The sequence below is a fragment of the Papio anubis genome, chromosome 1, assembly GCF_008728515.1.
Source record: "Papio anubis isolate 15944 chromosome 1, Panubis1.0, whole genome shotgun sequence".
NCBI lineage: Eukaryota > Metazoa > Chordata > Mammalia > Primates > Cercopithecidae > Papio > Papio anubis.
In genome coordinates, this window is record NC_044976.1 from 55151768 (window position 1) to 55166280 (window position 14513).

General features: G+C 36.4%; 1 protein-coding gene across 5 annotated transcripts in view; it reads right to left on the bottom strand.

Moving 5' to 3' along the window:
• FYB2 (FYN binding protein 2) overlaps positions 1-14513 on the bottom strand; it is a 95501-nt gene that overhangs the window by 6109 nt on the left and 74879 nt on the right. For 4 of the 5 annotated variants that reach the window (XM_017961863.2, XM_017961865.2, XM_009209325.3 and 1 more), the window contains 3 exons: positions 13466-13494; positions 11920-11980; positions 1296-1382 (listed from right to left, as the gene is read on the bottom strand). In XM_017961863.2, the coding sequence (XP_017817352.1) occupies positions 1296-1382; positions 11920-11980; positions 13466-13494 (177 nt within the window). Of the gene's footprint in view, positions 1-1295; positions 1383-11919; positions 11981-13465; positions 13495-14513 lie in introns of those variants that run through there. The other variant, XR_001905430.2, reaches the window with a different exon arrangement.

Genomic DNA, 14513 nt, shown 5'->3' on the forward strand with positions numbered 1-14513 from the left:
GACACATACCTTTGCTCAACTTCTCTTTAAACTTACCATTGTCTTTGATTGATAAAAGAATAATAAAAGAGTTGAACTAATATAGAAAACATTTCTTCCTTACTGGTAGAATACGTTATGGTCGAAATCATTTTAAAAAGTTCAAAGAGCACATAGAAATTGATACAGAAATAATTACCCTTACTGTAACATTTTCTAATTTACTTGGTTCAAAATAAAAGTATACTGTTATATCACTCTGTTGTAAAAAAATAAAAATAAAAAGGCACTGGAAAATTGTTTCCTAAGAAGCCTTATTTGTAGTTATCAACATACTAAAAAGCTTTCTGGGAGGCAGATCAAAAATGTTACTAATAGTTCCTCTCTTGGAATTCTGTTTTGTTATGCTGTGCAAATGTATGTAAAAGTATGAAGTTTAAGATAGAAAGTTTCTTTTCTAGTCTGTTAATACATCTTTCCAACCTGAGAAAAATAAATTACATCAAGTCTGAACCTAAAGAAAATAAACGTACGAGAAGGACCATCCAATGCCATCCTCTGAGTCTCAGACACTAATGTCTGGTTTCCTCTGGTGCACCCCAGTAGGACTTTTCTAACAGGTTTCCCAGAGCACACAGACTACACAATGTTCACATCTCAGTGACTATTTAGACAAATATTTCCCCAAGTCATTTGTTAAAAAAGTACCTCATATCCTGCCTCATGTCCTAGCAATTGAGAAGATGGGATCAGAGAGCAGTAAGAAACCACCTGCCTCAGTAAAAACATCCTCTCACAACCACTTGGGAACTTGAATCACATGAATGCAGGTTAGATCTTGACTCAGTAAAACATTTTAAACTTCTAACACTCATTATAGTCATAACTAGAATTATATTTTAGGGAAATCAGTGTCACTATATGATACCTGGTTTGTTTTTTTCTCAAAGTTACATTTAAGTTCTAATTGGTGTTTCATTTACATGATATCTTATAAGGGGAAGTTCTTACAACCTAAAAGAAGACTAGAAATTTGTCATTGTTTGAAAATGGTTAACTTGAAATCTTTTCTCACTTCCTATCCACCAAAAGCAGGGAGGAGGAGGATGAAGATACATGTGTATGACACTTAATATTTTTATATTCTTTGTCCCTTTTAATCCTCTCAGCTGTACTATGATGTAGATGTTGTCATTTTCATTTTGTAGATGAAAAAGCTGAGAATCAAATTTCATTACTTATCTAAAGCCACACAGCTGGTAAGAGGTATAAATTGCTGCAGATAACCTATAATATAAGTGCCTCTGTGTTCCCACCTTTCTGATTCTTCAGCACCGTTTTTCTCTTTTTTTTCCTTCGGTGTCAGAAACTTGGGTTTCCACATTTTCAGTTTATCTTCATCTCTGAGGAGAAATATATTTTGAGCAAGTAAATTAAGACTGACTTATACATTTGTGGAACCATCAACACTTCATAGGCAATTATGTTTTACAAAAAATTAAAAAGCCATCTAGAAATATATTTTGATAGTCCATGGAAAGGCCATATAGTAAATATTTTAGGCTTTGCAGCCATATTATCTCTACGGCAACTCTTCAACTCTACTGTTGCAACTTCATACACAGAAACAAGTGGCAGGCCATATTTGGTCCTCCGGCCATAGTTTGCTGACCCGTGATGTGTCATAATCCAAATTTGAAACCAGATGCAAGAGATCAGCCTGCTTATAATCATATTTCATCTCCTTTATAAGCCTCAGGGGTTTTTTTGGTCTCTAAAATGTGAATAATGTAACTGAACTCCATTGTGAAACAAGGCTAAGCCAACTAGCATGTAACATTAGTGATTCCAGGCAAAAGAAGATGCAGGGAAGGGAGAAGGTATTTATTATAGAAGGAACTAGTACTTTTTAGCATCTATGTGTCAGGTCTTATGCTAAGCATCTTACATATGTTAACTCATTTGGTTTTCAAAGTAAGTATTGCAACAATCCTTTAAACCAATCACTCGAAGTTTTACAAGTGAAGAAATGGATGAGCAGAGAGAATGAAATGGATGGTCATAGTGGTATGACCACTTTGGAAAACAAGTTGGCATTTTCATATGAATTTGCATTCCCTATAATTTGCATTTTTCCCCTTCTAAGTATATCTTCTAGAAAAATTCCCGCACACATTCACAGGAGCCATAAATAAAATCAGAATATCTGTGGCAATATTATTTATAAGGGTCCCAATAGTTACCAACAATTGAACAGATAAATGAATTATGGTATATACATATAATGGAATACTATAGAACATTAAAATGAATGAAAGGAAAAATGAAAGATTATATTTGAATAAAAAAGTTACAGAACTCTGTATACACTGTCTCATTTTCATGATGTTCAAATCCCAAAGGAAATAATATTTGTTTCATATGTTTGTTAAAACTATATTTATTTTGAACAAGGAAATGAAAACACCAAATTTATGAGAACAATTACCTTGAGGGAAGGGATACATGGTGTGTACAAGGAAAAGAGGCCAAGGTATTGGTTATGTTCTAGTTCTTAAGTCGAATGATGGGTTCAGGGCAATTTGTTTTACCATGTTTTACCATGCTTTACAAATTTTATTTTGTTTTGATTTTTACAAATGATTTTTTAAGAAAAATAATTTATCCAGATTCACTGGTATGCACTTGTAGTTCCAGCTACTTGGGAGGCTGAGGTGAGAGGGCTGCTTGAGGCAGGAGGTCAAAGTGCAGTGTGCTATGATCACGCCTGTGAATAACCACGCCTGTGAATAACCACTGCATTTCAACCTGGGCAACATAGCAAGACTCCATCTCAAACAAAAGAGAAAAAGAACTTATTCTTTACCCTAATTTGATATTTCAGAGTTCTCTTCCATCTTATGCCAAATTACATTTCCTGCTTGTAACACGCCTTTCCTGATCATATACGCCTTATGGTCCAACAGAACTTTCCAAACATGTGTGTTTTCCATTTACAGTTGTCCACTCCCCCCTCTTGCTCCTCCCTTTTCTCTCATCTTCTTTTGCTTCCAGTCTTCACCTGTCAAAATGTTACCTGTCTTTCCTGTTTCAGCTTGGCACAAAGATTTCTGATCACCTAAATAATAGTAATGTCGACCTATTCTGAGCTTCCAGATTATCTTGCACATTTTTATAGCAGGTCCTTCTTTGTTAACTAATTTATCAAATTATGTTTTGGTATCAGACACATGATACAGATATGAAAGTCACAGTCCCTACCTCAAAGAGTTCCCAGTCTAGCAGATAAGAAAATCAAGAAAACAGACCACTACAATTCTGAGAAAAATATCTTGATAAAAAAAAAGGGAGTACCTAACTTAAATAGATAAAGTTAGAGAGGGCTTCTTAGAAAAAGTAAAATCTGAATTCAATTTTAAATAATGAGGGATAAAATAGTCGGCAAAAAACATGGCAAAGTGTGTCACAGGTAGAACTATTCTTTTCTTCTTAAATTATCACCTTCTTGAAGAGGCTTTCCATAACTATCAATACTTTAAAACCCCTACCAGCACACACCCTATATCCACTGTCTTTCAAAATATCCTGTTTCAAAGCAACCAAATTCCAATGTGTAATTATAGACTAATGTTTTCATTTGTTTATTGATTTAGTCTCTCTATGCCCACAGGAGTAGGAATTATATATCTTTTGTTCACTGCTTTATACCCAACACCTAGCACAGTGCCTGGCACAAAGGACATGTTCAATAAATATTTGTTGAATGAATTGATGAAGTTGGAACAAATGTGAAGGTTTGGAAATGCTAGACAGCATATCCGGTCTAAGGAACTCCAAGTAGTACAGTATGGATGGAACACAGGAATAGTGGGTAAGCAGGAATAACAGGTGAGGCTAAGAGGTTGCCAGGGACTGGATTATGAATAAATTTTATGTTTTCCTAAGCAGTTTTGACTTCATTCTGAAAGTGATGGGTAACCACTAAACAGTTTTCAGCTGTTGGGTGGCAGGTGGTTACATTAGCACTTAAGAAAGTCTGGAGAATAAACAGAAATGGAGGTAAGATGGCCATTCAGGGAGTTGTAGTAATCTGGTTGAGAAACAAGACTGCATTGTGGCTGTGCAGTGGGGATGGGAAAAGTGGGAACAGTTTTGAGTTATTGGAATAGAGTGAAGGGAAGGGAAAGGTACAAGAGAAGGAATAACAGATAACCTAGGGTTTCAGCCTGAGCAACTGTGTGTTTATTGAAATAGTCACCAACATAGAGATCAAAAGGACCAGATGTGGAGCTCCATCTTCAGTGGATCCAACACTGGAGCACCCAGATATATAAAACGAATATTATTAGGCCAAAAGGGAGAGATACACCTCAATACAATAATAGTTGGGAGACTTCAACATCTCACTCTAAGCAGATTATCCAGAAATAAAAACGGCAAACATCCTATTTAAACTGCACCATAGACCAAATGGACCTAACAGACATCTACAGAACTTAATACACATCTACAGAACATGTCACTCATGTTCTGTATAGTACACATTCTTTTCATTATCAATGGAACATTCTCCAGAACTGTTCATAAGTTAGGACACAAAACAAGTATCAACAAGTTTTTAAAAATCAAAATCATATCAAGTATCTCATCTGAGCACAGTGCATTAAAACTAAACATCAATAACAACAGGAACACTTGAAACTATACAAATATATGGAAATTAAACAGCATGCTCCTGAACAACCAATGGGTGAAGGGAGAAATTAAGGATAATACTTAGAAACACAACATACCAAACTTATAGAACACAGCAAAAACAATATAATATTAAGAGACAAGTTTATAGTAATAAATGCCTACATCAAAAACTAGAAAGATTTCAAAAAACAATCTAATGATTTTTCTCAAAGAATTAGAAAAGGAAGAACAAACCAAATTCAAAGTTAGTAGAAGAAAAGAAATAATAAAGATCAGAGCTGACATAAACAAATTTAGATAAAAAATACAAAAGATCAATGAAACAGAAAGCTGGTGTTTTGAAAAGACACCAAACTGGCAAACCATTACCTAGACTAGACAGCGAGATGGGGTGAGAAGGAGAGGGGAAGGGAGGGAGGAAGGGAAGGGAGGGAGGAGGGGAGGTAAGGGGAGGGAAGAGGAAAGGGGAGGGGGAAGGAGAGGGGGAAAATTAAAGGGGAGGGGAAGGGGAAACGGGGAGAGGGAGGGAAGGGCAAGTTCAAGTAAATAAAGTCAGAAGTGAAAAAAAGAGACATCACTTAGAGACCACTGTGAGCAACTATCTGATAACAAATGGGAAAACCTGGAGGAAATAGCTAAATTCATGGAAATATACAATCTACTGAAATTGAACCAAGAAAAATTTAGAAAACTTGAAAAGACCAATAAAAGTAATGAGATTGCATCAGTAATAAAGAATCTCTCAAAAAAGAAAAGTCTAGGACTGGATGGCGTCCCTGCTGAATTCTACTGAACCTTTAAAAAAGAATTAATACCAAATCTTCTCAAACTATTCCAAAACACTGAAGCAGAATGAACTCTTCCTAACTCATTCTATGAGGCCAGCATAACCCTGATACCAAAAGCAGACAAGGATACAAAAAAGAAAAGAAAAGAAAATTACAGGTTGATACCTTGATGAACATAGACACAAAAATCTTCAACAAAATATTAGCAAACTCAATACAACAGCACATCAAAAGGATAATACACCATGATGTAGTGTGATACACCCCAGAAATGCAAGAACACGTTAGTGGGATGTATCCCTGAGCCCAGGAGGTCAAGGCTGCAGTGAATCGTGATCATGCCACCACTGTACTCCAGCCTCAGGGACAGAGTGAGACCCTGTTTCAAAAAACAAACAAACAAAAAACTGACTCCCAGGGCATCCTCCCTGCACACAACCAGGCTGCTGTCCCTCTGTAACCTCACACACTGACCCCTGGGCTCACTTGCTGAGCACATCCCCAGAGAGAGGGTAGGTGGCAGGAAAGAGCACTGGCTTGGGGGCAGGCCACCCAGATCTCGGACCTACCTCTGTACTCAATCGCGTGGACAAGTTAGTTACCCTTAGCCTCGATGTTCTCATGTGAAACAATTTAAAATATTCTTTTACATTATAAAAATAGAGATGGGGTCCCACTATGTTGCCCAGACTGGTCTCAAACTCTTGAGCTCAAGCGATCCTCCCACTTCTGCCTCCCACAGAGTTGGGTTTATAGGTATGAGCCACTGCACCTGGCCAACTGGGAAACATTCTAATCTATCATGGAGGGTTGCTGTGATAGAAAGGGAAGTATCAGGCTGGGAAGATTTCAGCTCAGCTCATGAATCACTGGCTTCATCTTGTGAAGCCAGAAATTCTCTAGCCATCACCCCCTCCATGGTCATATTGATGCCCATCAATCAGACCACCAGGAACATGCCTGCAGTCAACAAAGTTGGGTCATTCAACATAGGCAAATCAATAAATGTGAAACATCACTGCAACAGAATGAAGAACAAAACTGTATGATAATTTCAATAGCTTCAGAGAAAGCATTTGTCAAAATTCAACATCCCTTCATAATAAAAGCTCTCAACAAATTAGGTGTAGAAGGAAAGTACCTCAACATAATGAAGGCCATGTATAACAAACCCACAGCTAACATCTTACCTAACAGGGAAATGCTGGAAGCTTCTCCTCTAAAAACTGGAATAAGACATGGATGCCCACTCTCTCCATTCTTATTCAACAAAGTACTGGAAGTTCTAGCAGGATTAATGAGGCAAGAGAAATAAATAAAGGACATCCAAATGGGAAACGAGGAAGTAAAACTGCCCCTGTTTGCAGACGACATGATCTTATATCTAGAAAAACCTAACAACTTTACCAAGAGATTCTTAGAACTGATAAATTCAGTAAAGTTGTAGAATACAAAAACAACATAAAAAAATTAGTAGCATTTCTATACATGAACAAAGAACTAGCTGAAAATGAGGTCAAGAAGGCAATCTGGTTTATAATAGCTACAAACAAACAAAAATACCTAGGAATAAATTTAGCCAAGGAGGTGAAAGATCTCTACAAAGAAAATGACAAAACACTGATGAAATAAATTGTAGATGACACAAACAAATGGAAGGACATCTCATGTTCATAGACTGGAAGAATTAATATTGTTAAAATGACCATAGTACCCAAGTCTATCTACAGATTCAATACAATCCCCATCAAAATACCAATGCCATTTTTCACAGAAATAGAAAACACAATCTTAGAATTTGTATGGAATCACAAAAGACCCCAAGTAGCTGAAGCAATTCTGAGCAAAGGAACAAATCTGTATAAAGCACAGTACCAGACTTCAAAATATTCTACAAAGCTCTAGTAACCAAAACAGTATGGTATTGGCATAAAACGGACACACAAACCAATGGAACAGAATAGAGAACCCAGAAATTAATCCATGTATCTACAAGCAACTGCTTTTTGACAAAGATTGCAAGAACACTCAGTGGGAGAAGGACAGTCTTTTCAATAAATGGTGCTGGGAAAACTGGATATCCATACACAGAAGAATAAAACTAGACCCCATCCCACCTCTTACCCTATATAAAAATCAAAAATAGATCAAAGACTTAAAATGTAAGACCCTAACTTCTAAAACTATTAGAAGAAAACATAGGGGAAACACTTTAGGACATTGGTCTAGGAAAAGTTTTATGACTAAGACCTCAATAGCACAGGTAACAAAGCAAAAATGAACAAATAGGATTTCAGCAATCTAAAAAGCTTCTGTACAGTAAAAGAAACAATCAACGGAGTGGAAAGACAACTTACAGAATGGAGAAAAATATTTATAAACTATTAATCTGACAGGTGATTAATATCCAGGATATACAAGGAACTCAAACAGCTTAACAGAAAAAAAAATTCAATTAAAAATGGGCAAATGAACAGACATTTCTCAACAGATGACATTAAAATTACCAATAGTTTATTTGCTTAGAGGTGTTTATAGTATTCTTATGGTAGTTTGTATTTCTGTGGGATTGGTGGTGATATCCCCTTTATCATTTTTTATTGCGTCTATTTGATTCTTCTCTCTTTTATTCTTCATTAGTCTTGCTAGTGGTTTATCAATTTTGTTGATCTTTTCAAAAAACCAGCTCCTGGATTCATTGACTTATCGAACTTTTTTGTGTGTGTCTCTGTCTCCTTCAGTTCTGCTCTGATCTTAGTTATTTCTTGCCTTCTGCTAGCTTTTGAATTTGTTTGCTCTTGCTTCTCTAGTTCTTTTAATTGTGAAGTTAGGGTGTCAATTTTAGATTATTTCCTGCTTTCTCTTGTGGGCATTTGGTGCTATAAATTTCCCTCTACACACTGCTTTAAATGTGTCCCAGAGACTCTGATACGTTGTATCTTTGTTCTCATTGGTTTCAAAGAACATCTTTATTTCTGCCTTCATTTCGTTATTTACCCAGTAATCCTTTTGGAGCAGGTTGTTCAGTTTCCATGTAGTTTTGTGGTTTTGAATGAGTTTCTCAATCCTGAGTTCTAATTTGATTGCACTGTGGTCTGAGAGGCAGTTTGTTATGATTTCTGTTTTTTCACGTTTGCTGAGGAGTGCTTTACTTCCAATTATGAGGTCAATTTTAGAATAAGTGTGATGTGGTCCTGAGAAAAATGTATATTCTGTTAATTTGGGGTGGAGAGTTCTGCAGATGTCTATTAGGTCTGCTTGGTGCAGAGCTGAGTTCAAATCCTGGATATCCTTGTTAACCTTCTGTCTTGTTGATCTGTTTAATATTGACAGTGGGGTGTTAAAGTCTCCCATTATTATTGTGTGGGAGTCTAAGTCTCTTTGTAGGTCTCTAAAGACTTGCTTTATGAATCTGGGTGCTCCTGTATTGGGTGCATATATATTTAGGATAGTTAGCTTTTCTTGTTGAATTGATCCCTTTATAATAATGTAATGGCCTTCTTTGTCTCTTTTGATCTTTGTTGGTTTAAAGTCTGTTTTATCCGAGACTAGGATTGCAACCCTTGCTTTTTTCTTTTGCTTTCCATTTGCTTGGTAGATCTTCCTCCATCCCTTTATTTTGAGCCTATGTGTCTCTTTGCACATTAGACAGGTCTTCTGAATACAGCACACTGATGGGTCTTGACCCTTTATCCAATTTGCCAGTCTGTGTCTTTGAAATAGCAAAGACTTGGAACCAACCCAAATGTCCATCAATGATAGACTAGATTAAGAAAATGTGGCACATATATGCCATGGAATACTATGCAGCCATAAAAAGGATGAGTTCATGCCCTTTGCAGAGACATGGATGAATCTGGAAACCATCATTCTCAGAAAACTATCACAAGGACAGAAAATGAACCACTGCCTGTTCTAACTCATAGGTAGGAATTGAACAATGAGAACACTTAGACACAGGGTGGGGAACATCACACACCAGGGCTTGTTGGTCAGTGTGGGCCTAGGAGAGGGATAGCATTAGGAGAAATACCTAATGTAGATGACGAGTTGATGGCTGCAGCAAACCAACATGGCACATGTATACCTATGTAACAAACCTGCACGTTGTGCACTTGTACCCTAGAACTTAAAGTATAATAAAAAATAAAATAAAATACAATGACCAATAAACATATTTAAAAATGTTCAACATCACTAATCACCAGGGAAATGCAAATCAAAACCACAATGAGGTATCATTTCATCCCTGTTAGGATGGCAATCATCAAAAAGACAAAAAATAACACACGCTGGCAAGGATGTGGAATACAGGAAACCCTTCTTCATTCTTAGTGGGAATATCAATAGTACAACACCTATGAATAACAGTATGGAGGTTCCTAAAAAACTACAAATAGAAATACCGTATGATTCAGCAGTTCCATTGCTGGGTATTAATCCAAAGGAAATGAAATCATTATATCAAAGAGACATCTATGCTCCTATGTTTATTGCAGCACTATATGTGATAGCCAACATATGGAATCAACTTAGGTATCCAACATCAAATGAATGGTAAAGAAAATGTGATAAACATACACACGGCAGAGAACTATTCAGTCATAAAAAAGAATGAAATCATGTCATTCACAGCAACATGGATGGAAGTGGAGGACATTATGTTAAGTGAAATAAGCCAGGAATAAAAAGTTAAGCACCACATGTTCTCACTCATATATGGAAGCTAAAAAAGGTTGCTCTCATAGAAATAAAGAGTAGAACAGAGAATGCTAAAGGCTGGGAAAGTAGGGAATAGGGAGAGATTAGTTTAGGATACAATATACAGTGAGATATGATGAATATGTTCTAGTGTTCTATATCACTGATATGGTCAGGCTTTGTGTCTCCACCTAAACCTTACCTGAATTGTAATCCCCACGTGTCGAGGGAGGGAGGTGACTGGATCATGGGGGCAGTTTCCCACATAGTGTTCTCATGAGAGTGAATGAGTTCTCATGAATTCTGATGGCTTTATAAGGAGTTCTTCCCCCTTCACTTTCTCTTCTCTCTCTCACCTGCTGCCACGTAATATGTGCCTCTTCCCCTTCTGCCATGATTGTAAGTTTCCTGAGGCCTCACCAGCCACGCTGAACTATGAGTCAATTAAACTTCTTTCCTTTATTAATTACCCAGTCTCAGGTATTTCTTTATAGCAGTGTAAAAATGGACTAATACAACTACCATAGGATGACTATAGTTAACAATAATATATTATATAGTTTTAAATAGCTAGAAGGGAGATATTGAATATTCTCAACACAAAGAAATGATAAATGTTTGATGATGAATATGCTAATTACCCTGATCTTATCACTATATATTTTATGTATTGAAACGTCACTATGCACCTAGAAAATATGTACAATTATTATATGTCAACTTAAAAATAACATCAAATAATGAAGAAATAATAACAACATAGAAACCTAGGGAAAAACTAGTATTTTTTTCCTTTGGAGGATGGCATGGTTCACAGTTTAAGATATAGAGAAGACAAATAAAATAAAGGCTTAAAAATATCCATTGGATTTAACAAAGGAGTTATTAGTGACCTTACCAAAAATAAGTTCAGTGGTATAATAGGAAACCTAATTGAAGTGATCAAGGAAAGATGAATCAAACATGAACAGAGGAGACTTTTATTTTTAACCAGTTGGTTAAGAGGAGAAGTATAAATAACAAGTGACTGGAGAGGTAGTATCAAACTTAAGGATGGCTTTTTTTTGTTGTTTTGTGGTTTTTTTTGTTTGTTTGTTTGTTTTTTGTTTTTGAAACAGGGTCTGGCTCCATTGCCCAGGCTAGAGCCTAGTGGTGTGATCCCGGCTCACTACACCTCTGACTCAAAGGCTCCAGCCATCCTTACCCCTCAGCCTCCTGAATAGCTAGGACTACAGGAATGTGCCACCATGCCTGGCTAGTTTAGTAGAGATGGGATTTTGCCATGCTTCCCAGGCTGGTCTTGAACTTCTGGACTGAGGCAATCCACCTACCTCGCTTTTCAAAGTGCTGGGATTACAGGCAAGAGCCACTGCATCCAGCCATCTTTTTTGATAAATTATAGTTATTTAGTCCTTGAATATGGAGGTTCTGTCACATAGTGCTTGCTATCCTCTATGTTGTCATATACATTGGAGATAATTTTTAAAATGTGTTAAAATGAGATTCAAGTCTAAATTCAAAAATGAAAATCAGAAACAGACTCAAAACCTCCAATGCCTTTTGTGGTCACCTACCACTGTTGGATCATATATGTTATTCAGTGTTTTCCCCTGTTAGTGAGAAGACTATCTCAAGTTGACTTTTCATTCAATCTCCAAGGATCTGAAAAGATGGTTCTGTGATCATAATTAAGAAAGCATCAGGAAATGGGTCAAATATCAGCAGGGATAACCAATAAGGTAAATTGACTTACTTTGACTCTTTTTCACTCAGGTCCACATCATCATAGATAATAACTTCCTGAGACTTAAGTTCTAGGGTCAAGACAGGATCAAAATAGTCCATTATTAAGCATGGTTTATATAAGCACTGGCTTTCCAAATTATACCCAATTACCTAATTATCCAGGTGCATCTTCGGGGCTGTTTTGGCAAAATCTGATCATAGAATACAAATAGAGTAGAAGAAGCAAAGAATAAAAATACTCGCTATTTGGGAAGAAATTCAACTGAAAGATTAAAAAAAAGTTTGATGTCCCAGTATCTCAAAACATATATATTTATATTAATTTGATTTCACAAAAAGTTCCAGAAAAATGAGCTGCTCAAAGAATCATTTTTAGACTAAGTTCCCATCTTTCTGGAATTGAACAAATATGCTATACTGCTAGAATAGTGAGGTCTTTTCTTAACTCCTAGAGGGGAGAAACAGCTTAATAGAATAGTCATGTTGATTTTTCTTCCATGGTTTTTATTTCAAATCATTGGCAATTGTTCCTTTACAATAATCTTGCATAATGTTGAATCTGACTTAGTGCCATAATAATGATTAGGCATTTTCATTTTACAATATTCACATTCCTTGGCACTCTACATAGAATTACACGATTTTCAGGTGATTCACCACTGAACAAGTTTGAGACCTTCGGATATAATTATTCATAATTATTCACTCCCTTATTTTATTAAATACCTTTAAATGTGGGTGGGGATACAATGCGTGTCTATTCTAAGTCAGCTTTTTTCTTTTAAACATAGACCAAGGATATGTTGAGATGTGGGATTTTATCAGGTGTATATAATTGTCATTTGTTTTTTAGTTCAGCAAACTCATATTTACAAAATATAATATACATTTGAATTGTCAAGTTCAAGTGACATCCAGGTAGCCACATAGCTAGAACCGCTAAACAAAAATTAACAAACAACAGAACACTTGACCTTCTTTTATTGACAAATTCAATGTACTGAACGTGTATTGACAGCCTACTATGTGTCATGCACTGTGCTAATTTATGCACTATTATTTTAATGGAAAAGCAAACAACATTCCAATGCTCCATTCTCAATTCAGTTAGTTTGCTGGTGACAATGTGATCATATTCAACTTATTATGTCTTAATTAGAATGAAGGATATCAAGTCCTTCAAAAGGCAGTATGGTAGAATGCAAAATGCATGAGTTTCATAGGCAGAGAGACTGGAATACAAATCCTGGATCACTTAAATATGGATGTAGGTTCTACAGCTTCTCTGAAAAGGGATGATAACATTTACTTCTCTGGGATTTTAAGAGGAACACATCTGCTCCAGGGCACGGTATATAGTAGGTACTTGAGAAACATTATTCATCTTCCCCAATGTAAAAAAAATACTTCTGTATGAAACATCTTCTTTGATTTTGGTAGATCAATTTTTCATCAAATGTGGGAATGCAGGAAGGGTTACCATTTCTCTTTCCCTGCCTCTGAATATATGAAAACTGAGTACTTTTGGTCAGCAATAAGCAAATGGCACTTACCTAAATCAGGCAGCAAAATGGAAAACGCACTGTTGATTGACAAAAGACACAAAAGAGTTAAGGAGAAAAGACATGTTCCGAAAGATGAGCTGACAGATCTCCAATAACATATTGATGACGCTGGATTGCCCTTCTTGCCCTGGTATTCTCTGACTCCAAGAAAAATGGTTTCTCTGGTATTAACAGATTCACAAGATGTGCACAGGATGTTATGAGAACACAAGGGAAACATAGATAATCCAGGTTTGGTAAGAGAAGTTCAAGGGAGGAATTCAAGCAGGGATAATATTTGATCGAATTTTGAGGGAAAACTAGAACTTTGAGAATAAAAGAAGGCTGGAGGAGGGCAGGTACATTCCAGACCATGGGAATGTCATGTTCAAAGCATGGAGGCATGAGACACCATGGCAGAGTGTGAGATCTATAGCTATGTGGATTGGATGGTAGTGAGAGTTGCTTTTAGTGACAGACAGAACTAGAGAAGTAGAATGGGGACAGCCATGAAGTATTTACTTGCCAGGCTAAGGAACTGGATATTTGTTCTAAATGTTGTGTGTAGCCAACCAATAGTTTTGAGAGAAAGGTAATCAGATTTGCATCTTAAAAATATTAGCATTCTTATATGGCTCAAATATTATGGGACTGCACGTTATCGTGCCAATAATTTTCTCTCAGAAAACATCTAATTTGCTAAGGCCAGGGTCTGCCTTTGTGCATAGGGTCTTGTTGACCACAGAAGGTAAACTCCCTCTTCTTCCATATTAGGACTACAATTTATAAACCTCATGTTTTGTTGGGTCTCTTGGTAGATCTAGACCCAACTGACAGTTGGACTTAAAGTCACAAAACTCTGAAGCTTTATAATAAAAAGAACTTCAGGGTAGAACAACATAATTCCATCTCACTATAGGTAATGACCTTAGGCAAATTATTTTATCATCTTCTGCCCTCACAAAATAAAATCTCTATATCTTTATATCTACACAGATGTTCCCGGTCTTATAATGGTTTGACTTGCAATTTTTCTGCTTTACAGTGGTGTGAAAGC